Here is a 24,179-nt window from a genome sequence, read left to right as displayed (position 1 = left end):
TAACTATTTACAGACACATATACTTAATTCCAAATTTGAACAAATATTAACATTACGATAACACACTGAATGTATGAATCACATATAGTTCTTCATATAACCTACTTTACAACAAGTTAGTCGCTTTAATTAACTTTCTCTCCTCTCCCTGACCAAAGACTGTCGAGCGTGTCTGCGTGGTAAGTTTCATAATTCCGACATCACGTGAAGGCAACATTTATTTCCAGTTGAGGGTATCATGGCGCAGACAGGACGACAAGATTCACGGCGTCAAACGGCTCGATTTATCCACCGTTAACTCGTAATACTCTTTACAATTATTAACACCAGGAGAAGACAGATAGCGGTAAGTGGACTGAAACCGAGTTGGCCTGTTTTTGAACGTTTTTCATCTTCCAAGCGGTGGACATATTGACAATAGCGTTAACGTTACGTAAACTTATAGGCGATAGGAAAATAACGTTACGGGGCAATTTGTCAACATGACTTTTGTGTTCTCGTGCGGTGGACTGGATGGACATGTTACCAAATAATGTTGGGTAGCGTTATATAGACATAGAAGGAAATTAATTCCCGCTTATCGCACTTAAACGGCTGTTTTGAAATCAAGTCGACGCGTTATGCGGAAAGTTAATTGGCTAAACCGAGAAGTTGTGAAACAATTCTCCTTGCCAAGCGTTGTATTTATCATAAGTAGCATTTACTGACACTTTATGTGTGTGCGTGTGTGTGTGTCTTTGGGCCTTTTGTGTTATGATCGAGCATGAGCTCCTGTATTTGAATATTATCACGAACCAAACATGGCTTTGAGAAGATAACTCGTTTTCTCTGACTAAGGCCTCACTGTGCTCATTATGTGGATTGGTGGACTTTTGAGGTAACGTTACGTGTAACTACTTTACTTGAGTACTTTTATTTCATTTCTACTTCTACCCCACTACTCTTTGGGGTAAAATATTGTACTTTTTACTTTTGTTTAATCTTTGGAGATTTATATTATGAATACAACATATACATTATGTATTAAAGCTAAGATGCACAGCAGTATATTTGGTATTTACATTAAAAATGTATCCACCTTCAGCTGCATCATTAAAGTGCTGTTTAGGCCAACACCTAACTCAATTAATAATTATTATCCAGTTACAGTTCTGAAATGAACCATAATGAGTTTGCCACTTAAGTATATGTTCATGATAAAATCGTTTACACTGTTATTTAAGTAAGCGTTTGAAAGCTGGACTTTTATTTGTAACTGAGTATCTTTCATGTAGAATTGCCAGCTATGTTCATATTAAAGGCCTGAATACTTCTTCCTCAACTGATCGTAACCTCCAAGTCTCGTTCCAGGAGCAGGAATTAGAGGAATGTAGGGCCAGATGAAGGAGCGCATTGCACGGTATTTGAAATGATCCCTTGTGGTTTTATCATGTGAAACGAGCCTTCTGGGGTGGGGGTGGAGGTGGGGGTAGGGGTGCACACAAAAATGTCCTTTGCCAATACAAGATTAATAAATAATGTGAAGGCTTTATTCACTTGGCAGTAGCAGGGCTGTGAGCTCAGTCATCAAAAGACTTGACCTGGTGGGGGGTTCACTGGATTCAAGGACGCTTCAGTCAGACACTAGCTGAAGATAGAGAAAACAGCTTTGACTTCAAAGGAGCAATTCAGCAGTATCGCAATTTCATCGCAAGTAAAGTCCTGTAGAAGCCGAGGTTTCTGGCACAACTTCACCTTCTTCCAATGTGCATGATGGAGAGAAGGATTGGATCCTTGTGTGTGTGTATGTGGGGGGATGTTATGAGTGAGTATGGTGCAGTTGCCTTTTTATGGCCAAAACAGGCTCAGCTGTGACTTCACTCTGATGGCGGCCTCGACCCCAAACAGCCTGGATCGACAGCAGTGAGAGCAGCTGTCTCAGTCCGGTGAGCCCGCTAGGTGTGTGTGTGTGTGTGTGTGTGTGTGTGTGTGTGCTACATCACACGAAACTGAGCACTGTTGCAGCAGACAAAAAGCCCTCCAGGTTATGCACCTCTTTTTATATTCTCTGTCATGTGCGAGACAAGTAGCCTGATCCTAACGCTTGCAAACAAAGATATTATTCATGAATCGCCAAGCCGATTCTGTAAACGGTAGAACTGTTCTCCTGTTATGATGACTGATACTGAGATGACAAAAAAAAATGCAAAGCAGCGTTAAAGCTTCCATGTAAATTGTCTTTGGAGGTAATTGCACGCTCGTATCAGAAAAGGGACAGCGAGAGCATTCAAACCAAGAGATGGAGAACACACTGGAAATGTTTTCATGAAAACTGTGTCTGTTTTGGATTTGCCCGGTTCACATGCACAGAACGGCTCCTAAATAAACATCATGTACTTGTTGAATACTTGGACTCTTGGAAGCCACATAGTTTTATGGGGCTGTGACACAAAGTTCTGCATTGCAGGGACTAAATCAAGCACTTGTTTGTGTTCAAAGTTGGCTTTTTACAAGATGATGGTGTTGTGATTGTTTTGTTTTTTGTTTCCCTCAAAACTTTTGCCTTTTGTATTTTTTACTCTGAATCTTGGTCCTTTGGGTTGGTTTAAATATTCATATTCCCCAGAGGATGAATCCTGCTGACTTTACTTTTCTAGCGCAGCCTTGACGTTGGCTTATGTTGTCTTTGTGAAACATATCTTACCAACTATTGGATGGATTGCAATGAAATTTGGTTCATACATTGATATCCTCATTTGTATTCATTTTGACAAACCACAAAGTTTTCCTCTGATGTCATCACCGGGTCGAAAGGTGGCTTGTTAAATACTTTTGTTTCGGACAATTCTATTAGGCTATGATTTGTGCTTGGTGCTAATATGCAAATGCTAGCATGCTAATCATGTCATTGTGAGCATGTTAGCGTCATGCTTACATAGCATAAAACGTAAAGCCGCTGTCTTGGCTTTAGACTATTAATTGTATTCCTGGTTTTAACTTTAACTTTAACTCAGTATGTTCACGTAGTCAGTTTCTATTTCCAGTAGTTCTGATTATTTTCCTGTCTCCAAATACACTAACACGGTTCCCAAGTACAGAAATAGATGAAAACCATCTCATCAACCATTTTAAGTAGTTGAAAACAACACACCACCCTCCAAAGTTTTGTCCAGGTTGCTACTAAAGTCCTCTGACTAACAGCTTTGTACCTCGGGCTAACGCAGTTATAGTACGCGATGAAAGGGATGCTAGCTGTTACAGTGATTTCTCAGTAGTCATCACTCATTGCAGTGATATTGTTTCCACACATCTATTAATTCCCTTCCCGCTCACCTTCTCTCGCTTCATTTGAGAGCATAAATGTCTGTCGGCTATTCTCGTATCTGGTTGGTAAACACGGCGATCATAAGTTGCCCAACGCTTCTGACTTGAAAGTACAAAGCTAAGTCAATGCTTTGCTCTTTGTGAGTAAAATATTTGACAGCTATAAAATGTTTAGATAAAGACCAGAGGTGATGGTTAAATTCCTTTACTTTTTTTCAGTATTTGTCACAGAGGGCAGATGGAGTGAGACATACACAACGGAGTAGAGGAAAGCTCAAGACGTCTATGTAAGGAATTAGCGTTATGCTCTCTAACATAAAGAAGTTTGGTGTTTTTTCAGTGCAGGTCTGGGTGCTGAGGTCCTGTCTGTCCTTCAGGAGGGCGGTTTGATCCCTCACAGAGCTGCAGTATGTGCACTGCTGCATTGTTGAACCCTCGTGTGGAATGTGTGTTTAGTCCTTTTGGCCAGCGCACCGGGGGCTTTATTACAACCTTTAAACAAGTCTCTGTAAGGAGATACTTGTGTATTTTCAGAAGGAATGAGAAATATCTCCCAAAAATATTGACGAGGAACGTTGAGAAAATAGAGAAAATGACCCACAGTCCATTAAGGTGACGCCAACCTGAGGTTATACAGTCTACATCGTATAGTTAGCGAATTTCTAGCATTCGCTAACCAGCATTGGAAAGTAAATACAACTTTACCATTCATAAAAATATAGTTTTTGACACTCGATCCGCCCCTCTTCCTGTTTGTCAGCTGTGATCGGAGCAGCTCGGTGCAACTGTTGGTACGTTTGTGTTTTGGTGTGCTGCTTTTCGGGAAGGTGGCGGTGAGGCCTGGTTTCGGCCGGCTCCTCTCTCAAAGACCACTTACTCAACGCTGACTGACCACAGAGACATACCAGTGGGGGTGCTTGTACTCTCCCCACAGCATCGGCCCACAGCCTGTGAGGTGTTCTCCCTAAACCCCCCCTCCCTCCGACCCTTGCCTGGATATGGACACTGCCGGTGTATTTATAGCCCTCGAGCACAAGCGAGCTCTGTATCTTCTCAAGAGAGACCAGAGTCGTGCTGAGCTTCGCTGTCGTGTTTTATAAACGAAAAACGTGCCAAGAGGGGCTCACCAGGTAGGAGTAAGATGAGTTTTTTAGAGTTTATTAAGAAAATAATTCAGAGTACAGTTACAATACTTTGTATAGTTTTTGAAATAGCCGCTACTTTTCAGTGTAGTTGTGTATCAGTGTGAATTTGAAACTCCTTCACCATCACAGGCCACTCACCGTGTGTGGATTTTATTTAATTTTTTAAAAAAGCCAAAATTACTTTTCTTGGTCTCAAGTGGTTTTAAACTGGATATCTTTGGGTCTTGGATTGTTGCTCAGTCAAAATGAGCAACTTGAAGACTATAGCAAGAACTTTTGAAAACAGCAAAAGGATTTTTCTTACTTTAAAAAAAAATATTTTGACAATAATTGATATTAAAAGTCATTTTTAGTGGCGGCCCTACATGTACTCGGCTGGAATCTGATGTATGTTTCTGGTGTATTTCTGTCTTAGAAGAAAACGAAAACATCGTCCTGACCACAACCACCGGACACTGAGACGACCAGAGAGAGGAGGAAAGATGGAAAAGCCGGTGTTGCAGACACAGCCGTCCACCCTGCCTTTCTTCGACACGGCCCACGCCTTCAACCTGCTGCGGGGAATCCACGAACTCCGCGCCGAGCGCAAGTTTTTCGACGTGACGTTGTGTGCCGAGGGCCGCGAGTTCCACTGCCACCGCACGGTGCTAGCCGCCGCTAGCACCTACTTCCGAGCTATGTTCGCGGGGACTTTAAAAGAGAGCGTCATGGACCGGGTCGTTCTACACGAGGTGTCGGCCGAGCTTTTAGGCCTGCTGGTGGACTTCTGCTACACGGGGCGGGTCACCGTCACGCAGGACAACGTGGACGTCCTGCTCAAGACGGCCGATCTGTTTCAGTTCCCCTCCGTCAAGGAGGCCTGCTGCGCTTTTCTCGAGCAGCGGCTGGACGTCACCAACTGCTTGGAGATCCAGGACTTTGCGGAGGCCTACGCTTGCCGAGAGCTGGCGACGAGCGCCCGCCGCTTTGTCCTTAAAAACATAATGGAGCTGGCCAAAGCGTCGGACTTTAACCGGCTGCCGTGGAAGCGTCTCCTGGAGTTCCTGTCGGACGATAAGCTTTGCATCGACAAGGAGGAGGCGGTTTATCAAATCGCGTTGCGCTGGGTGAAGTCCGACCTCCAGCGGAGGCTGCACTACTGGCCCGAGCTCCTGCAGCAGGTGCGGCTCCCCTTCGTCAGGAGGTTCTTCCTGCTGGCCCACGTGGAGAGCGACCCGCTCGTCTACCTGTCGCCCACCTGCCTCCGCATGGTGAACGAGGCCCGCAGCTTCCAGTCTTGCGAGTACGACCGCCACGACAGACCCTGCCACCGGATGCGGCCGCGGCCGTCCACGGGGCTGGCAGAGATCCTGGTGGTGGTCGGGGGCTGCGACCAGGACTGCGACGAGCTGGTCACGGTGGACTGCTACAACCCGCAGACCGGACAGTGGCGCTACCTGGCCGAGTTTCCCGACCACCTCGGGGGAGGCTACAGCATAGCTGCCCTCGGAAGCGATATGTATGTCACAGGTAAGTTTTTTCACACTATAATATTGAGGTCTCGCAGGAATTTGCATTAAAAAAACTATAGTATTCTAGAGTATCGGAAAAGTTTATTCATAAATGTGGCACAGAGGAAGTTGTACTCCATTTGGAAGTAAGAGTTCAGCTTTGTCTGGTGTTCCTCTTACTGAAAGACAAACCACAGACAATGTGCAGTGGTTACAGTCGCTGTGTACATTGGATTCCCTGCAGTGTCAACGCTCCAGCCGGTAGATTTCCATTCCCGCTCCTTCGTTTTATAAAATGGCCGACAGGCTTGTATAAATAAATTGCAGGCTCTTTGGTTGGCATCTCCCCTGTGTGACCAAGGCAGGGTGAGGCGGGACATGGTGTGCTGCCAGGACAGCAGTGGTGTTATCATCATCATCTTCATCATCCTCATCCTCATCGTGTTTCAGAGCTTTGATCCCCTGCTAGAAAACACATTAAGCAGTGTTCACTCAATCCTTAGAGGACAGCAATAACTATGAAATGAAATAACAGAAGCATGTGGTTTGTACGTACCTAGCGTAATGTCGACGGGTAGATTTAGATTTATTTTCATAACCTTTGATTCTATAAGTAAATCTGATCTAATTGGTGTCAAATTTGAATCAATAATTACATTCGGCTTTTTTTTTTTTAAAGAGGAAACGGACATCCTTTTTTTTTGTTACTACTGTCAGAAAGACAACCAGATCACTTTCAGATTTTGCAAAAACACAGCTGGTGTCATTAATCTACAGTCATTACATTGTGCAATCAACATTGACATCACGAGAAGTTAAAGCAATCAAACTTGAAGGGCAACTAAGTAGCTTGAAATATAAAATCTCTGATTTTTGGCAGCAGCGTTGTTGTTCATCTTATTTCCTGGAGGATTGGAACTTATCCTTGATGCATATTAACCATCGACTCAACGCGTCTGTGTCCTCCAGGTGGCTCCGACGGCTCTCGCCTCTACGACGGCGTGTGGCGCTACAAGTCGAGCGTTAACGAGTGGACGGAGGCGGCGCCCATGCTGAAGGCCCGCGAGTACCACAGCTCCTGCGTGATGAAAGGTCAGCTGTACGTGGTGGCGTCGGACAGCACCGAGCGCTACGACCAAGCGCTGGACTGCTGGGAGGCCTTGCCGCCCATGCTGCACGCCATGGACAACTGCTCCACCACCACGTGCAGCGGGCGCCTGTACGCCATCGGCTCGCTGACCGGCGAGGAGACCATGACCATCCAGAGCTACGACGCGGACGCCAACCGCTGGAGCGTGGTCAGCTGCGGACAGCTGCCGCCGTGGTCCTTCACCCCCAAAACTGTGACCCTCAAAAGCCTCATCTACTTCATCAGGTGAGGAGAAAAGTGGCTTCAGGTACACATTTAAACTGAGTCTTTATAGTTTAATTTATCATTATGCATTATTAAACGCGAGTGGTGGAAAGTGACTAAGATCATTTACTTAAATACAATTTTGAGGTACTTGTACTTTACTTGGGTATTTCCATTTTATGCTACTTCATACTTCTAGTCTCAGAGAGAAAAATTGTACTTTTTACTTCACATTTCTAACTTTAAACTACCACTTACTTCTCAGATTAAGATTTTAAACTATACACTTATAAAGTATAACTTTCTGCTCACTTCCTTGCTGTGAGAAACTAACGATTAATGGAACAAAAATCCACTAATCATTAGTTTAAGAGTCAAAATACAGTTGAATCATACGTCCCGGTCTCAGTGACAGAAAGACTACTTTAATATTTTGGATATGAGTCATTTATTTCAAAGTCCCAAAATAGGTATGTGTTCATTAAACATTGTGGTTGCATTACTCGGTGATGTTTGCGTGAATACATTTAAAGTATTTAGCAGCAGTTTGACTTTGCTGTGCTTCTATTCATAGGGATGACTCGGCCGAGGTCGACGTTTATAATCCTCAGAAGAACGAGTGGGACAAAATTAGTCCGATGACCCAGGTTAGTATTCCCCACCTGACACTTTCTTTTATTAGCGCCCTGTTATGATCGCTCATAGTTGTGACTCAGAGGCGTCGGTAACAAAGGTGATCATAAAAACTGTTATAATTCATCAAACCTTCCTGAAAATGATATGAATTGAACACATTAGCTCCAAGACCAACAAAAGGCAGTAAATAAATGTTTATGAGCCCGTCATATAGCAAAAATAAACCAATAAGTAATACTACATTTTGTTGAATACTGTGTGTGTACAAATAAATGTTAAGCTTTATAATTATCCTTTAACCTCCAATCAGTGGAGTGGAACCTTTCTCTTCTTATTTAACTCATTACTTGTCCTTTTGTTTTTGGGATTAGCACACTTTTATTCATAAATATATTTTCCAAGACGACGATTGATCCAGAGCAGAGTGTGTATTTAAATGATTTTTTACACATGTGTATCTGTATTGTTTTTATACCCTAACATTGGAGTGTGTATAAAGAATAGTAGAATTTCACTAGTGTTGGTATCAAAATTCAAATGCATAAATAATTAGGGAAAATAGTTATTTTATATTTGCTTCATGCAGTATATTCTTTTGTAATTTTTGGGGAAAATCTGATTTTCTTTTCTTTCCCCAGGTGCACGTTGGAGGCAGTGTGGCGGCCCTGGGCGGTAAACTCTACGTGTCCGGTGGTTACGACAACACCTTTGAGCTGTCGGACGTGGTGGAGGCCTTCGATCCGGACGCCCGCTCGTGGACGCTCGCCGGGCGGCTCCCTCAGCCGACCTTCTGGCACGGCAGCGTCAGCATATTCCGCCAGTTCATGCCCCAAATGTCCGTCGCGTTCGAACCCACTGAGATACCCGAGTCCAACGCCATCCACCTGCATCGCCACCACCGCCACCAAGCGCTCCACAATCTCAACAACAATATCAACCAAAACCAGAACCAGGATGTGAACCCAGCACACTGAGCGAGGACCTCGAAACCCCCGTTACACTTTCAATCTGCTCTCTCTCTCATTGTCTACTGCCCGGGTGAGAGAAAGGCCGGGTGCTGCTCGACCCTGTTTGGTCTCACTGTGTTAGAGACGGTCCCGAATGTACACTTAAGTTAAGGGAAGCCACTGCCTTCGATTTGAAGGTGGGGAAGTTAACCAAGCGGTTAGTCCTCAGGGTCCGGGTTGTGCTCCATCAGAATTAGTGTGTAGGATGTGCTGTTGTTGGTTCTGAACAGCTACACTTGGAGGCGAAGTGAAACGCCGGCCATCATTTCGGGGATGGATGTTCTTTATCTTTTTTTTGGAAGGCATTCCTAGTGCTGCACTTGTTTGTTGACATAAAAATTGACAACAATAATCAACAACTAAGCAATCACGGCGTGTAAATGTTGGATACATTTTGGGAGGTTACACAAGTGAGAGGTTGAATACTGGCAGCTTCATCCTGCATGTCTTTCTGTCTTATAAAACCAAAATAGACTCTTTAACACTTTCAATACTACTGTCTCTTTTGTCCAAGTATGTTTTGTCATCTTCGCTTCCTTTTTCGGGACATAAAGCAGTGATGGGTTTATAACTTTCCCCTGATGACAGAGAGCAAAAAGAAAAGAAAACGTGACTGTGATTGGTGGCTGCGGTGCTTGTTTTTCCCCTCATTGGCCACAAGGGGGCAGCAGCAAGTCCACAAGTTCACAATTAGGAACTTTGAAAAGCTGCACAAAGTAAGCTTGTTTACTGTATGTTTTGGTGTTACACGAGAAAAGACTCCAAGGTTGAAGTCTAACTGGTTAACTTCCTCCACCTTCAGCAAAGAGCAGCACACAGTCTCCTACTGGGCAAAGTGTTTCTGTGTACTGTGATATTTGTTCAGAAACAGCAATAATCTGTTTACATTCCAAAAAAACGACAGTAATCACAATTGATGTAAAGCACTAAAAAGGTAGAGCTGGTGCAGGATATTTATTTTTGTTGCCTCTATTCACTGTGTTAAAACCCTGTACGTCTCCACAGCTGCAGATCAAGATTAGGCTACAATAATATTACAAGTCTTTATTGAAATTCAATCTATATTTGTCGCTGTTTATCCAAGTCAAAAGTCCTGTAGTCAAAAACATGACTACAGAAATTTGAAGCGTCGTTCAAAAAACTAAAATAGAAGCTCGAAATGTAAAAAAAGGGATTTGGTGCCGAACTACTAAACAGACATTTGGCTCCATAGGATGGATTGAAGTATCTTGTGCTCAAAGTGAGAGGTTGCGTGTGATGTTGACTTGTACTGGGGTTGAGATTCTGCTGCTAGTGAGAATTAGGCATCTCCTTGTTGTCGGCCTTTTTTTAACCAGCAGTCAAAAGGTGCATGAAGAAATTTCCTTAAGAATTGTATTTACCTGACATTTGTATGTTTATTTAATGATATATTTGTGCTGTGGTTGCTTAAGATGTACCCGCCTTTCAGTTGCATTCAGAAAGTAACGCTCCGTAAATGTGTGTCGGCAGTAACTGGAAGTGCAAAAGAATCTCAATTTTGTTTTCATGTCATTTAGCGTTAGTGTTTTTATGGTTTTGTTTATGCATCCTTTTTATCATCGTCTTAGTTTTCATACAAGTTTGTGATGTGGAATGGATTTTTGTAACCTCACGTACTATGTTTGTCAAATGTTTACGGTGCGGTTACCGAAAATTAAACCGCAGGTTGGAGTCACATTTGATGAGATCTTAGCAGGTTGCTAATGAACTTCTTATAAACAGTGGACAGTAGTTACAGCTGAGAGTGAAAATATTTTTTATAAATAGCAAGAGGAAGCTAATGTGTACACAAATAAAACAAACAAACAAATAAAATAACTTGTGCAGTGTTTCATTCCAATTCTGCTGTTTTGCTGTTTTTGCTGTTTTCTGCTGTAGGCTCATTGATAAAAAGGGGCTCAATCAACAACAAAAGACATGTCTTCACATTCATGCATCCTTCACACGCATGCGGCTCATTTACAGTCAACTACTTAAAGCTTGAGAATGATTTTGCTTTTCTACTCTTGCATGGTTGGAAAGTCGTCGCTAGAAACCGTGTTGCAGTGTCATCTTTGGAACTGAAAGGTCCAAAATGTCTTTCCATCCCATGTCGGTGCTTCTCATGAAGGAGACAGGAACGTCCACTCTAGTCTCTGGTCTTTCAGTCCTCAAGTCTTCATCTCTGGTATATCCTCAACCATGTCCTCCATGTCCATCGTGGCCTCGTACTCCTCGGCGACCAGCGGTGTTTGCTGCAAGACGTCCGGCACAGAGAAGCTCTCCGCCGCGTCGTCGCGTCCCACCAGGTGCCGGTCGGACACCACCACCTCCTCTATTCCCGCGCCGCTCGACTCGATCATCACGCTCACGACGCAGCTGGAAGCGAGGCGGCTCGTCCCCGAGTCCACGGCGGTGGATTCGTGTCCGGCGGCGGCGGCGGCGACGGCCTCGTCCTGTGCGGTCGCCGCGTCTTCCTTCGTTGCGTCGTTCTCGCCGGGACTCGCGCCGTCCACTTCCTGCACGATGACGTTCCTCAGTTTCCGCTGCCGGGGGTTGTAGTTCTCGGTGCGCTTGTGGATTTGAATGTGTCGTCGCAGGTGTGCCTGGAAGAGGAGGCGTGTGCAGATGAGAGGGTTCAAAAGCTGTCAGGTCATTGATTAGGCAATGAACAGAATTCATAATCTAATATTAATATTTGTCATTTTTAAGACTAAAGACAAAACCCCCTTTAGTTTAATCTTCTCAAATTATGATGAGATGTTTTGTGAACAGAATGTATATTTTTTAGTTTGGATGTATATTTTTTTCATGTATTTTTTGGTGAGAAGGTCATACAGGCAAATGAAACTGTCACATAAGAATAAGAACATTAAATACATACACAAATGTGTATGTATATATATGTGTATATATATGTATATGTTGTATATACAAATGTCTTAGATATGCATATATGACCACATTTTATGAAGAAAAAGTGCTAAATTAAATAATTCAAACTCATCTTTTAACCAGAGATACATTATCTAGTTTTTGCAACTGTAATGTATGGAAGCCCATTTCCGCCACAGACACACAAAAAAAAGGACCAAAAAAAAATACAAAAATTTGGACGCACCCTCTCCCCCCCCCCCCCCCAAAAAAAGGACAAAAGAAAAAATACATTTCATCGACTTTTTTTTTTCGTTGTCTTTTTTTTCTTTTCGTTGAATTGAAAAAAGTCAATGGAAAAAAAAAAAAAAACGTTTCCTGTTTCATTCCAGGAGAGAAATGACTATATATATATATATATATATATATATATATATATATATATATATATATATATATATATATATATATATATATATATATATATATATATATATATATATATATATATATATATATATATATATATATATGTCCTAATTTTTTTTGTGTGTGGCGGAAATAGGCTTCCATAGATATGCCTTTTAACGACAATGCCCCCCTACTGGTGTATAGCAGAATAAGAGTAACCAAAAGTGTGAACACTTGTTCGCAGCCCTCCTAGCGAGCCTTACCTGTCGGGTAAACTTGTAGCCGCAGTCGATGCACTCAAACTTCCTCATGCCCTTGTGCCGCCGGAGGTGAACCCGAAGCTGCTCCCTGGCTGAAGAAGACAAACGCCACAAGAGTCATCACACCAGTGAGTGTGCGAGCGTCGGGCGTATCGGGGCACGCTGTATAATCGACACGCTGTTTAGATCTCACCCTTGAAGGTTTTGCCACAGATGTGGCAGCAGTGCGGTCGGCCCTCCTCGTGCTTGCTGGCCTTGTGGCGGACGAGGGCGCCTTTCTCTGTGAAGCGCTGCTCACAAACGTCACAGCCAAAAGGACGCTCGCCAGTGTGAGTCCGGTGGTGTTTATCCAGACTGGCTGGTGTTAAAAAGACAGTAATTAATACAATGCAAACACACACACACACACACACACACATATATAAATTATACTTTTTATTTATTCATCCAACCAAGGGATTTTCAAAGTGTCGAAAACTGAATTGACTGCAAAAGTTCATATTAAAGGATTTTGTAAACAGTGGATACAGTGAGCGACACAGTGGGCTACAACTCTACAACAAATTTGTGTGGATCTTGTAAAATTGGCACCAATAAAAGCAGAATAAATAATCTATCAGCTATTTGGGTTTGTAATGGAAAACTTGGGGATTATGAGGCACCTCTGGAGTAACATGGAGCATCTTTTTTAAAACATTTTCTTGGTGAATTTATAGGATGTTTATTCACAATGGATATTAGGTACTGTCATCTCCAGGAAGTGTCAGTGCATTACGAGAGGAGTGACATTTTTTGACTCAAATTGCCCCAACGAGCCGTGTGTGTGATCTAATCTCGTCAACACAGTTGTGTTCATAGTGATGAAGGCGGCAGCAGACCAGGAAGGATGGCTGGTACCTTGCGTCCTGAAGGTTTTGCCACACAGGTGGCATTGGTAGGGCCTCTCACCGCTGTGTATACGCAGATGCATGTTTAAGTTGTTCTTCTGGGTGAAAGCATGGCCACATACGTTGCAGACAAAAGGGCGCTCATTTCTGTAGAGCAAAACCAAAAAAAAGAGACTCAGACATTCTGCACAGGTGCTATCATCTCATCGTCTCATTTTGATGTTCGGTCCCTCTCGTGTGATGCAACCAGACAAAAAGAAAGCATGTCGCAGTACCTGTGAATGGCTTTAATATGCATCTGCAGGCCGTTTCGACTCGAGGCTCGATGGCCGCACTCCTCGCACACAAACGGCTTTTCGCCGCGATGTTTGGCTGCTTCGTGCACGCGCAGCTCCGTCCGGGTCAAGAAGGTTTTGGGGCACTGGGGACACTATAAACAGAATGAAACAGGCGTAAATACCTTAGATATAAAATATAAGAAGCATGAAATCAATATGTCCTGTCGGTACATCACCAGAAAGTACAGGAAAACGTACTTTATGTGGTTTGGGATATCCATGGACCTTCATCATGTGAATTGTTAGGTTTTTCTTGTGCATAAATTGTTCAGGACACGTTGAACACTGTAACAAAAAAGACACCATGTTAATAATCTATTTAAGAACATTTTAAATGTGCTATTATGTTGGTTCTGTGTGTATTACCTTGTGCGGCATATCTCCTGTGTGGGTCACGACGTGCAAACGCAGCTCTTCTTTTCCGTTAAATGTTGAAGAGCACGTCACGCAGGTATACGTCTGTCATTGAAACACGGCACGAAAAAAGAAATAAGTTTGAAACACTTTCTTTTAAATCTTGCTTGATATTGAGAGACATGATTCAGAGGTACTCGCCTGCACTTTGGCACAGTCTCTGATCTCGTGCAGCAGGAGATTCTCCTTCCTGAAGTACCTCTTCCCACACTTGAGGCAACCAAAGGGCCTCTCCCCCGTGTGCCGCCTGCGGAAGGAGACACACCATCGGTCGGCTGTTCCATTTACAGTCGTTTGAAGTGAAAAAATACACAAGTTGCGTACCTGTTGTGGACTTTCAGATAGTATTTGCTCTTGAAGGATTTTTCACAGATGGGACATTGCACCGAATCCTTCTTGGAGTCTTCCTCCACGGCTTCGCCGTTCTCGTTTTGGTCCATTTTACTCTGGGCTTTGCTCTTCCGTGCCGTCGACGTTGACGGCGCTGAGGAAATGGGCTCTTCGATGGGCACATACTCCTCATCTGTGTCTTCATTGATCCCCTCAAAATCCCCCACATCGTCCTCTTCTTCTTCTTCTTCTTCTTCTTCTTCTACTCCCTCCAACACCTGTCTGACACCGTTGTCGTTTATGTCAATCTGCAAGTTGGTTATCTGCAAATAGCACAATACAAGGTCATAACAATGAACACTCTATTCATCTTTGATCATTTGCTACATGTATTTAATCACTGCAACATTGTATTTTACCTCAGTTTCACTCGTCGACGGATCTGGGTTTGGGTTCCCCTCGACATCCTCACCACTTTCTGTCTCCGTGGGGATAAGCACAGCCTTCTTGCTGACTTTTTCAGCCGCTGTGAGATCTGTGGCGGGGCTCCCGACAGTCACCAGCCGCCTGGGGCCCTTCACTACACGACCAGAGCGGGTGGTGGTGGTGGTGGTGGTGGTGGTGGTTATGATGCAGTTGGGTATGGCAGTGTCAATGCTGGACTCATCTTGTGTGACTGTAAGCAAGTTCTCCTCCTTGACTGAACAGTGAGGGGTCGTATCCAACGGAGTCTTTCTCGGTCTGCCTCTTTTGCGCTTGAAGGGCACGGGTTCCACTGACGTCTCCTTGAACTTCTGGCAGAGTGCGAGTGCTTCTGGCACACACAGGCTGGACGCCGCATGCTGCACCTTCTCGAGGTTGTCGGGTCCCAACTTCAGCTCTCCGGTGTAGACAAAGTTCAGGAGCACCTCAAGGCCGTCGTTGGGACACTCCTGAAGGCAGAACTCCGTGCACGATGCGGCGGGCATGTCGGACTGTTGGAACAGTTCACTGAAACAGGCAAGGATGTTGCGATGGGCCAAGTGGACCACACCGCCTCCTACGTTTAACACGGCGTCACAAAACTTCCCTGCTGCCCTCTGCTGGTTCAGGGAGGACAGGACACGCAGTGCATGGTTGCTCTCTGCTGCAGGCATCCCTCCGGTTTCACTGAAGTCTGCTGCAGAATGACACACAAGCACATTATTATCTATGTATATAAAGCTACTTTACTTACTATTTGTAACCATCAATACACAACTTACAGTAATAGTTTAGATTAGGGCTGTAAACGGCGACTAAATCTATTTAGCCTTATCCATGAGTCCGAACATAGTGAACATTTCCCAGAGCCCAACTTGACATCTTCAAATTCCTTCTTTCATTTGGCGACCAGTTCAAAAACAAAAAAGTGATGAGTTTACTATCACTTATGTTGAATAAAAGTAGCAAATATACACATCTGAAAATATCAAATTTATATTATATTATATTATTATATTTTCGAGTAAAAGAAACGAATGAAGCAGAATCAACAATCAACAGAACTATTAGAGCTATTTTTGTTATTGATTTTTTAATTATTATTATTAATATTATTTGCCTCATAAAGAACTGAATATCTCTGAGTTTTGGACTGATGGTTAGATGAAACAGGACTAATTCATATGGAAAACAATCGCTGGTTGCATCGTAATGCCAGACACAAGATCAAATAAGACACGTGGTGTCAACAATATCGACAAGGTACCTTTAGGGGCCATATATGTATGAGAAGTAACACTCTTTCTAATACTGATCATTTAAAATCTATGACGCCGGAAATACGTGTACTACTATATAATTCAATTGAAATGACAAAATCACAGTGCATACCTGAAACCTTAACATTTTTAATACGTGTTGGATTATTTTGGAGAGCTTTATATTACTTGCATCATGTTAAGTTTCCTAGTCTTACAAGTTAAGATAATTAAATTACGCGTGTCAGTGCTAACTACATTAAATATATTGATTATTTAAATGAAGTGTTCTCGTAGTCCTATATTTCCTCAGACTGCTTCTTTTTGTTGCGATGTTGACACTGAATGAAATTAAATATTTGCAAAACCTCGACCTGCCCAAGTTACGCACCTCAACGTTTATTTCCTTGCACACATTTTAAGACGATCCCTTAGCGAGGTCCGCACCCGACAGCCGCACTCAGAGACTCACATCTGCAGGATCGATGAAAACTGATTATTCATCTCTTATATTTTAAAGCTGCACCTGCTTCGGATGCACTGTAAATAGATTGAACACGTCGCAAAGGCGCTACATGCTTCGTTTTTGCTTCTTGTAGGGCCCTAAACAACTGTAGAAGGAAGAGGATGTGACGCTGTTTACGCGACCGAAATACAGGGAAAGGTATTTGTTGTCCATTATTGAACATCCAGATGCATACTGGTATCTCAAAATAGCCCGCTTTATAATGACTATTTGGAGCTACATTCATTTTGTATACATACGTATATGTCTGTGAATAGGCTAAATACAATACAATAGTCGTGCTTAATAATATACATCTAAAAAATAAAACTCCGGGTTAGTTCATAGTCGACCATCGAGACGCGACGTCTGTTGGTGGCTCACACACGCAAGGTAGCCTATTAGCATCGCCTTAGTAACAGCTAACCAGCTCGTTGGCTTCACTTTAACCAATTATAAATGTTATCTATTTAAAAAGAAAACTAAGAATCATCTCTACGGTTCCGCGTTGTTTTTGTTCTCACAAGCAGGGGTAAGTTTTCTCCACCTGGTTGCAATAATATTAGCGAACAGTTAGCATAGCTGCCAGGTAACTTCACGCCAAGTTTAAAATTCATTGTTGTCTGACAGCTGGTTCCTCTTTGTCGTGTCCGCGTGTATGTAAGTGTTTATTGTTCAGCCTCCCATGTTGACAAACAAATGCACAATACAAGAAGTGTCACGTTTAGAGCTAACAAGTAGCTCGTGTTACGTAGCAGCGTGGTTAGCTTAGCTTTAAACTGCTTTCAAATTACTGCAAAATCGAGCTAGCTGGCTAATTTGGTTTGATAAAGAATGACGTTCTTGTCAGTGGCTAATGGCATTACTTGGGTACATTTACGCAAGCACTGTACTTTTTTCGTTTGAGCTGCATGTCTTGTATCAAAGGTGGTGTTCAAATACACTTCATCATTATCATTTTTACTAACCACATGTTATCAATCAGTTATTTAGTTAATAGCAATTGTCTTTGTGCATGGAGATGACGTCATAGTGACACCTGTCTCTCTCTCTCTGTCTTTGCAGGCTCACCCCTTTTGTTTTTCATCAGCACCCACATGAAATATTGTTGAATACAGGACCATGAAGGTGAATAAACCCGAAAAGATCAAGGGCCAAGCAAAATCTCTGAAGTGGAGGGACGTGAGGGGGAAAAGGTCCCGGCCTCCAGTCAGTTCCTCAGAGCTCATCTCCAGTCCTGCAATGGCCAGAATTGCAAAGGAGTACCAGTCATCCGTGAAGAAAAAGCCCGCCGTTAAGAGATTAAAGAGTAAGGCTAAGCATGTCTCTGACATGAAGAAACAACCCCCTCAGTCTGGATTACATACATCTCAGACACAGGCTAATGGAAGCTCAGCTAATGGAAGTTCAGCATTTAGAATGGACGACGAGTCGAATAACTCAGAGGAATGGAGGGAGTATTCCAAGTCCGTTCATGGGAACGGTGTGGAGACCTCGGGTGACATGGTACATGTAAGCCTTGGGAGACTGGAGGAAGAGTCACTCCATAACTGTGCAGAGAGAGATGACAGACAAAACCATGCAGTACTAGTCATGCAGAAGGATCAGGTATGCTTCAGGATATTTTCACAAAGATCTGGCAACTGTTGTGGCGTATATTGTATCCATGTGTTTGACTGAGCATTACATTTCTTCACCCGCAGACCCTGTGTTTCCGCGGAAAGTGCCTTTTGACGTGTCTGTACGGCCGAGTAGAAGTGATGGGGTTCACCATTGAAGAAGGCCAACAGTCCTATCCACTCTTCTCCCCAGCTTCACATTGTCCGCTGACCATCAGAGCTCTGGAAAGCTCTGACCACACCAGAGATGAAACAAGGGAGGCTGTACCCATTCTCCGAAAGTACCTGGAACTAGGTAAATGGATAAACAGGCTATTCAAATCTGCCATAAAATGCTGATTTAATTATAATAGATCAGTTTGAGTTTAAGGATTATTTGGTGACACCATCCTAATATATTTTTCTTCCCTCTTTTTGAATGTGTGTCTTGCAGCATCATGGAAGAAGTTGCTCAAAAAGGTTAAATCAAACTCATCCATCATCCTACTGGAGCCCATGGAGACGCCTCTGACACGCTTTCTGTCGAGCTTCACGGATCTTAGTGAATTGTTCGACCCCCCGATAGTGAGTTGACGGATATTTGTACATTTAAGCTACTAGTCAATATTCACCGAATCACAAAAAGTGAAACTACATTGAATTTGGAATAGAGCTGAGATTAAGGAGACGATAAGAACGTGAGCAGAATTCTGAGAAAAGGTCATTGTGAAAGGTCAGTCTTGCACATGTCTAACAGAAGCGTTTCCACCTGTAGAGTGAACTCATGTCAGCTGTTCTCGACACTCCGCTCAATGGTTTGGGTATGATTCCCCTCGGCAAAGCCATCGAGGGCCTGAACATGTCAAAGAGCTACAGAGATGGCCTCAACGTGGTTGTCAGCGCATGCAGAGGTAAGCACCTTTTTAGACATACAACTTGTTATGTAAAGGTTTTACATATTGGCATTATTGCTTGTTTACGGCCAGACATTGTAGACTAGGAAGCAATTGTAGACTTAAATCCAATATATATTTATTATAAAAGGGATAGGGTGACGTCGTGGCTTAAGGGTTAAGATGCCTACATATATTGCCGGGGGAGTTTGTTGCATCTTTCTCTTTCTCATTTCCTGTTTTCTCTCTTCTGCCGACTCTGCTATCTCATGAGACATAAGATGCTTCCCCGAAGAAAGTCCATTACTGCTGCAGCTTGTGACCAAACAAAACATCCTCTTCCTTCACATGATTAAACTTTTGAACTCGTCACTGTTCTCAATCAATGACATCGCTCCTTTGTGCACTCCTTTGTGCACCAGATGCCAACAAGGCTTCAGCAGTGTTGCCAGTCCCATCGTGTCAGAATGAAGCCAAAACAAACATTGATATAATGGACATCAAATGTCTGTATGACAAAAGCCATCCATTTAAACAGATGCAATGCAATCTGTTCCTTGTCTGGTAATGGCTGCACAACCACGTAGATTTAATCCTGCACTGGCAAAGTATTGGACACATGTTTGTCATTCACAGGCGACATGGACGGCGGTGCAGTCATCCTTGTTTGTGGTACCAAGAATGTGGGCAAGTCGACGTTCATCCGCACCCTCATCAATAACCTACTAAATCAGTGAGTTTTCATTCTTATTTTTCAATGTATAATAACATTTTGTCATATTTTTTTAAACTGATATGCTAGATTCAGTGTGTTCTAATGTTGCATATACTTATGATCAATGTGTGATATATACAATTGTTTTTTATCTGTATGTATTTTTCGTACTTAAATGCAATCCGTTGACATACAATTCCTAGAGAGGTCATTACTGCTTATTTTTAGACATACAAGACTATTGTTTTAAGGTCACGTCTGTTCTGTCATGGTATGTTCTAATGTTTTTCATAGAAAACTAATTGTGCATCTGTCTGCAGCACTGCGAGTGTAGATTATTTGGAAGGCGACCTCGGTCAAACGGAGTTCACGCCCGCTGGTTGCTTGTCTTTGTCGACTGTCAGAAGACCACTTCTGGGTAAGTTTTTCTTTTTCTACAACGGAGTTGCATTGTTCGGCAACAGCTTGAGTGCTCGTTTACTTCCTTTTAAACTTCAACAGTCAAAAGAAATCTGGGAAACATTTGGACTGTTATGTTGTGAAAAATCTATATTAAACACACTTGTGGTTCAAAGTATCTTTTTTGTATGTATTAGTAAGTCAACGTGTTTAAAAGAAACATTTTGTGGGGAAAGGTGTATTTGCTTTCTCGCTCTATCCAACCAGAATACATACTGCCTCCCAGCCGTAGCACATGCAAAGGTTACTAAATTAAAAAGTTATATAATTATGGGGTTTTGTGCCGGACCATTTCTTGGCAATATCACCATTTTTTTTCCTACACAGATATTTGCGCGTTATGAATCTTTCTGACGAAAAGGCTAATAATAACGGTTCCCAAAATGTCAAACTGTTTCTTCATTATTTATCTGCGCTGCTCTCTCCATTAGTGGAAAAACAAGCGGACTAACGTTGAGTTATTTATTTTCCAGGTCCTCCTTTCACACATCAGTGCACACCAGAGCACATGATCTACTACGGCAGTGCGTCGTGCGAGACGGACATCGAGCGCTACCTGGAGTCCCTTAAATCCTTGTGGTGTAGACGGTCCCGGAGCAAAGGCACGCCTGTCATTATCAACACCATGGGCTGGGTCAAAGGTCAGCTCAAACTACCCTCTATGACAAAAAAAAAAAAAGAATGAACTATACTCGCTGTAATGGGTTTTTGACCGCTTGCTTGTTTCTGGGGCTGTCCACAGGGTTTGGATTTGACGTGCTCGTGGACATGATTCGCTTCCTCCCGGTCTCGCACGTGGTCCAGCTCAGTCACAGCGGCACCAGCCAGTGCCACGCCCTCACTCCCGAGTTTCTGAAGACGGCACACGGCTACCAGACGCACCCGCCGGCCCTGACCGCTCTGGCCGAGTTCACGGAGAGCCTCGGTCCCTCCAGAAGTTACACTCACCTCGAGATACAGTCGGAGTTTCAAGGAGTGGGGCGCCAAGGAGCAGCGTAAGTCTGCCATCATCGACCTGTGTTGGCATTTACATGTAAAAAAAAAAAAACCCTTCATTATTACATCATTTTCTGTTTTGATGCTTTGTATTTGACAGAAAACACCAGCGTACTAATGAGCTCAGAGAGCTGTCGATGCTGGCCTACCTGAGTCAGCTGCAGTCTCCTGACCCCGGACCAATTCGACCTCTGCACAGCCTCACCCCATACCAGGTACATGAGTTCAAACGCCTTTCATCATCATCGTAGTCTTCGGCAATGAAAATGATGCCTCATAGCATCAGAAGGGGGTTTGAGGAAATGGAAAAGTTTGCTGGCCTGTGCAAAGTCTTCCGTTTTAGTTGTGTTTTACAATAAACTAACGTCTCACTCCTGGCTCATAGGTGCCCAACACGGCAGTGGCGTTAGGTGTGATCCATTGTGAGGTGGTGCCGGGTCACATGTTTTATGCGGCCAATTCTAGTCTGGTGGGACTCTGCTGCCTGGGAGAGAAAGTCTCAAGCCGGGGAGGCCCAGTCCTGCTGTCCCAGGCTCCCATCTGCCCATGTGTGGGCTTCGGTATGTATCCCCGCCTGGCCTTCTGTATGAACGCTCAAATCCTTAAATTGTTTCTTTAATAATAAATATAGTAATAATAATAAAATGGCCATCTAACTTGTCAGCACATACAAAAGTGGGAACTGTTTTCCAATGACAACATTTTAGCACATTTAAAAAAATATTTGATTACAGAAATGACCCTAAATCTTACATAAAATAAGCAAATAGTTGATATGCTTGTATAGCCTATATATGGACAAGAAGTAATTCACAAGGATATGTTTTGTTTCATATGTCAGTTCGTCAAAGAGCTGGCTATTTATACTATATTTATACTATTTTTACTATAAACAAAGAGTACAAACAACAATCACCCATCAAAAAAGTCATTAAAAATGTATAAAAATGTAATAATTTAATACTTGGAGTGCAAACAAAGAAAAGGTCTTATCTAAGTTCACGTCAGGGAAATACAACTGAGTGGTTGTAATTACCGATGGTGTCACTAATGAACAAACTCTAACAACAAAAATCTGAATATTTTCTGTGGCGGCCATCAGTTTATAAGCAGTTATCTGTTTTATAAACGGCTAAAACAATGTTATGTTTGCTTAAAGAGGACCTGGAGGTCTCCAGGAACGCCAAAACGGGTCATTAGGGAGAAGGTGATAGCTCTTGGTTGTTGACTTGAAATGCAAAGTTGTAATGAATGGACATGCCGGTGTGTTCCAGGTGTGCTTCGAGGTATCGACATCGGTCGAGGTCTGTACTTTTTGCTGACGCCTGTAGATCCCTCCATCCTTCGTAAGGTCAATTGTCTCCTCTTGGGCGCGATATCGCTGCCATCCTGCATCCTCACAACACAGGTCAGAAGACTGCCCTTTCATAACACTGCACTCTTAAAGGACCATCTTTTGCCTAGCTTTGATGTACAAAGTGACATCTAAAGCTTAGTATTGGGATTACTCATGGTACCTTTTTTGTCTGTTTCAGTCTGGGTTTGACGGAGAGATGCCGTATGTCACTACAGACTACAGCTTCGATCTCACCGGCGCCGGAAAGCTACGAGTCTTCAAGGGACTAACGAGACCCAGTCAGACGGGGACAAAATGACATTTCCCACACTGTATTGCCCTTTACCCTTCTTGACTGGCTTCTCACGCCAAACCAGTCCCAATTGGCCTTTTTGAATGTACAGAACTGAGGTTGTGCTGGACAGTTTTTTTTGTATTTTTATTTCACGATTCAGTCTGACAGAACAGCCAGTGTGACAGACTGTGCAGGAAGAGATGGCTGCTTTCCGGTTGCTGGACTGACAACCTCCTACTGTAGGCATATACATATATATATATTTGATGAGACTGTGAAGGAGTGTCAGCGTTTTCTGTCACATGGATAATAATATCACACTTTGTATTGTCTTTGATGTGTCTGTATTGTGTAGTTGGCATTCCAAAGCTGCAGAGGAATTCAAAAAAAACCTGCCAGATATTAAATAAGAAACACTGTTTATTATGACTTAGTGGTTTTCTTGTTTTTAAGTGTTTTTCGACCGACGCTGATATTTGTTTCATAGTCATGGGTCCATGTGGATTTCAAGTTTTATTAACATGTACAGTATCGTCCCTGATTCAGACAGTTCTTTCATTTATGACAATTGTATTGGATAAAATGTCCAGAGCCAGGACTTTATATGTTGTTTCTGCTTGCATCTAACATACAAGTAAAGAACAGAGTGGGGAAGAGTGAAGCAGCGATCTTTCACCTGACATTTCGTTTGATTATAAAGTCCATTTTGTCAGGATTGTGCATTCATGCCGGTGGGAGGAATAACAGAAATGACTATTTTTATTGTTGCTTACCTGCTGTACATTCAGTATTGTGTTATTAAAGGATACACAGAAGTGGTCCTGTTGTCTTAGGTCACTCAAATCATTTACAAATTGTAAATGCAACATGTTTATGCTTTCCTATTGAGGCCCTTGTGGGATATAAGGGATCAAATTTATGGACCATTTTCTTGCTTGGAGCTGCCTTTTGGACCTCAAGGGGGCAGCACATGCATGTTGAGATTTTGCTCTGAACCACAGCAGATGTCTCAAGGGCAGTAATAATACAAATAAAAAGACTGTCAAAGACAATGGCTTATATTGCTGAATAACTTTAATGTTTCATAACGGTTTTAAAAGCACCGACTTGTATGCAGACTGACCTTTTTTAAAGATCTCACCGAGGATGGAGGACCACTCAGTCATAAACATCCTCTCTCACACAGGGAAGAATTGTTAATATGTGAAGTGG

At 42.9% G+C, this 24,179-nt stretch overlaps 3 protein-coding genes across 14 annotated transcripts in view; 2 read left to right on the top strand and 1 right to left on the bottom strand.

Moving 5' to 3' along the window:
• The window catches only part of klhl21 (kelch-like family member 21), a 76,744-nt gene extending 65,978 nt beyond the window's left edge, over nucleotides 1-10,766 (top strand). For 3 of the 9 annotated variants that reach the window (XM_068597375.1, XM_068597379.1, XM_068597378.1), the window contains exons 2-5: nucleotides 4,864-5,957; nucleotides 6,908-7,313; nucleotides 7,867-7,939; nucleotides 8,567-10,766. In XM_068597375.1, coding sequence (XP_068453476.1) covers nucleotides 4,931-5,957; nucleotides 6,908-7,313; nucleotides 7,867-7,939; nucleotides 8,567-8,902 — 1,842 coding nt within the window. In that variant the 5' untranslated portion in view covers nucleotides 4,864-4,930 and the 3' untranslated portion in view covers nucleotides 8,903-10,766. Of the gene's footprint in view, nucleotides 1-214; nucleotides 347-1,842; nucleotides 1,926-3,522; nucleotides 3,591-3,643; nucleotides 4,434-4,863; nucleotides 5,958-6,907; nucleotides 7,314-7,866; nucleotides 7,940-8,566 lie in introns of those variants that run through there. The other 6 variants (XM_068597373.1, XM_068597377.1, XM_068597374.1 and 3 more) reach the window with 6 other exon arrangements.
• Nucleotides 10,009-16,768, bottom strand: zbtb48 (zinc finger and BTB domain containing 48). The gene is made up of 11 exons (XM_068597383.1): nucleotides 16,562-16,768; nucleotides 14,869-15,608; nucleotides 14,444-14,772; nucleotides 14,261-14,366; nucleotides 14,072-14,164; nucleotides 13,904-13,990; nucleotides 13,643-13,797; nucleotides 13,378-13,514; nucleotides 12,674-12,838; nucleotides 12,484-12,572; nucleotides 10,009-11,541 (listed from the first exon to the last, which is right to left on the bottom strand). Exons 2-11 carry the CDS (start codon nucleotides 15,583-15,585, stop codon nucleotides 11,107-11,109), a joined length of 2,313 nt encoding a protein of 770 aa, XP_068453484.1. The 5' UTR covers nucleotides 15,586-15,608; nucleotides 16,562-16,768; the 3' UTR covers nucleotides 10,009-11,106.
• Nucleotides 16,609-23,390, top strand: nol9 (nucleolar protein 9). 4 transcript variants are annotated; one of them, XM_068597369.1, is made up of 13 exons: nucleotides 16,609-16,834; nucleotides 17,741-18,283; nucleotides 18,379-18,589; nucleotides 18,728-18,858; nucleotides 19,049-19,184; nucleotides 19,803-19,899; nucleotides 20,202-20,299; nucleotides 20,814-20,981; nucleotides 21,083-21,335; nucleotides 21,437-21,551; nucleotides 21,722-21,896; nucleotides 22,611-22,744; nucleotides 22,872-23,390. In XM_068597369.1, the coding sequence occupies exons 2-13, from the start codon at nucleotides 17,798-17,800 to the stop codon at nucleotides 22,989-22,991; spliced, it is 2,124 nt and encodes a 707-aa protein (XP_068453470.1). In that variant the 5' UTR covers nucleotides 16,609-16,834; nucleotides 17,741-17,797; the 3' UTR covers nucleotides 22,992-23,390. The 4 variants fall into 4 exon arrangements, with proteins under 4 accessions (XP_068453470.1, XP_068453468.1, XP_068453471.1 ...); XM_068597367.1 differs by lacking the exon at nucleotides 16,609-16,834 and adding an exon at nucleotides 17,043-17,207; XM_068597370.1 differs by lacking the exon at nucleotides 16,609-16,834 and adding an exon at nucleotides 17,212-17,264.
• The last annotated feature ends 789 nt before the right edge of the window (nucleotides 23,391-24,179 follow it).

This window comes from Clinocottus analis, unplaced genomic scaffold (genome assembly GCF_023055335.1).
Source record: "Clinocottus analis isolate CAN_PGR_092001 unplaced genomic scaffold, fCliAna1.0.p SCAF_4, whole genome shotgun sequence".
Lineage (NCBI taxonomy): Eukaryota > Metazoa > Chordata > Actinopteri > Perciformes > Cottidae > Clinocottus > Clinocottus analis.
This window is presented reverse-complemented; position numbering and strand designations above follow the sequence as displayed.

Bases quoted from the DNA above. Each gene is read 5' to 3' on its own strand.
- zbtb48 (XM_068597383.1), bottom strand. From the start codon at position 15,585: ATGCCTGCAGCAGAGAGCAACCATGCACTGCGTGTCCTGTCCTCCCTG. The intron at 13,991-14,071 runs GTAATACACACA...TTTTTGTTACAG, and splicing joins CAGGAGATATGCCGCACAAG to TGTTCAACGTGTCCTGAACA. The intron at 11,542-12,483 runs GTAAGGCTCGCT...CTCCTCTTCCAG, and splicing joins GCTACAAGTTTACCCGACAG to GCACACCTGCGACGACACAT.
- nol9 (XM_068597369.1), top strand. From the start codon at position 17,798: ATGAAGGTGAATAAACCCGAAAAGATCAAGGGCCAAGCAAAATCTCTG. The intron at 18,284-18,378 runs GTATGCTTCAGG...CTTCACCCGCAG, and splicing joins TAGTCATGCAGAAGGATCAG to ACCCTGTGTTTCCGCGGAAA. The intron at 18,590-18,727 runs GTAAATGGATAA...TGTGTCTTGCAG, and splicing joins CCGAAAGTACCTGGAACTAG to CATCATGGAAGAAGTTGCTC.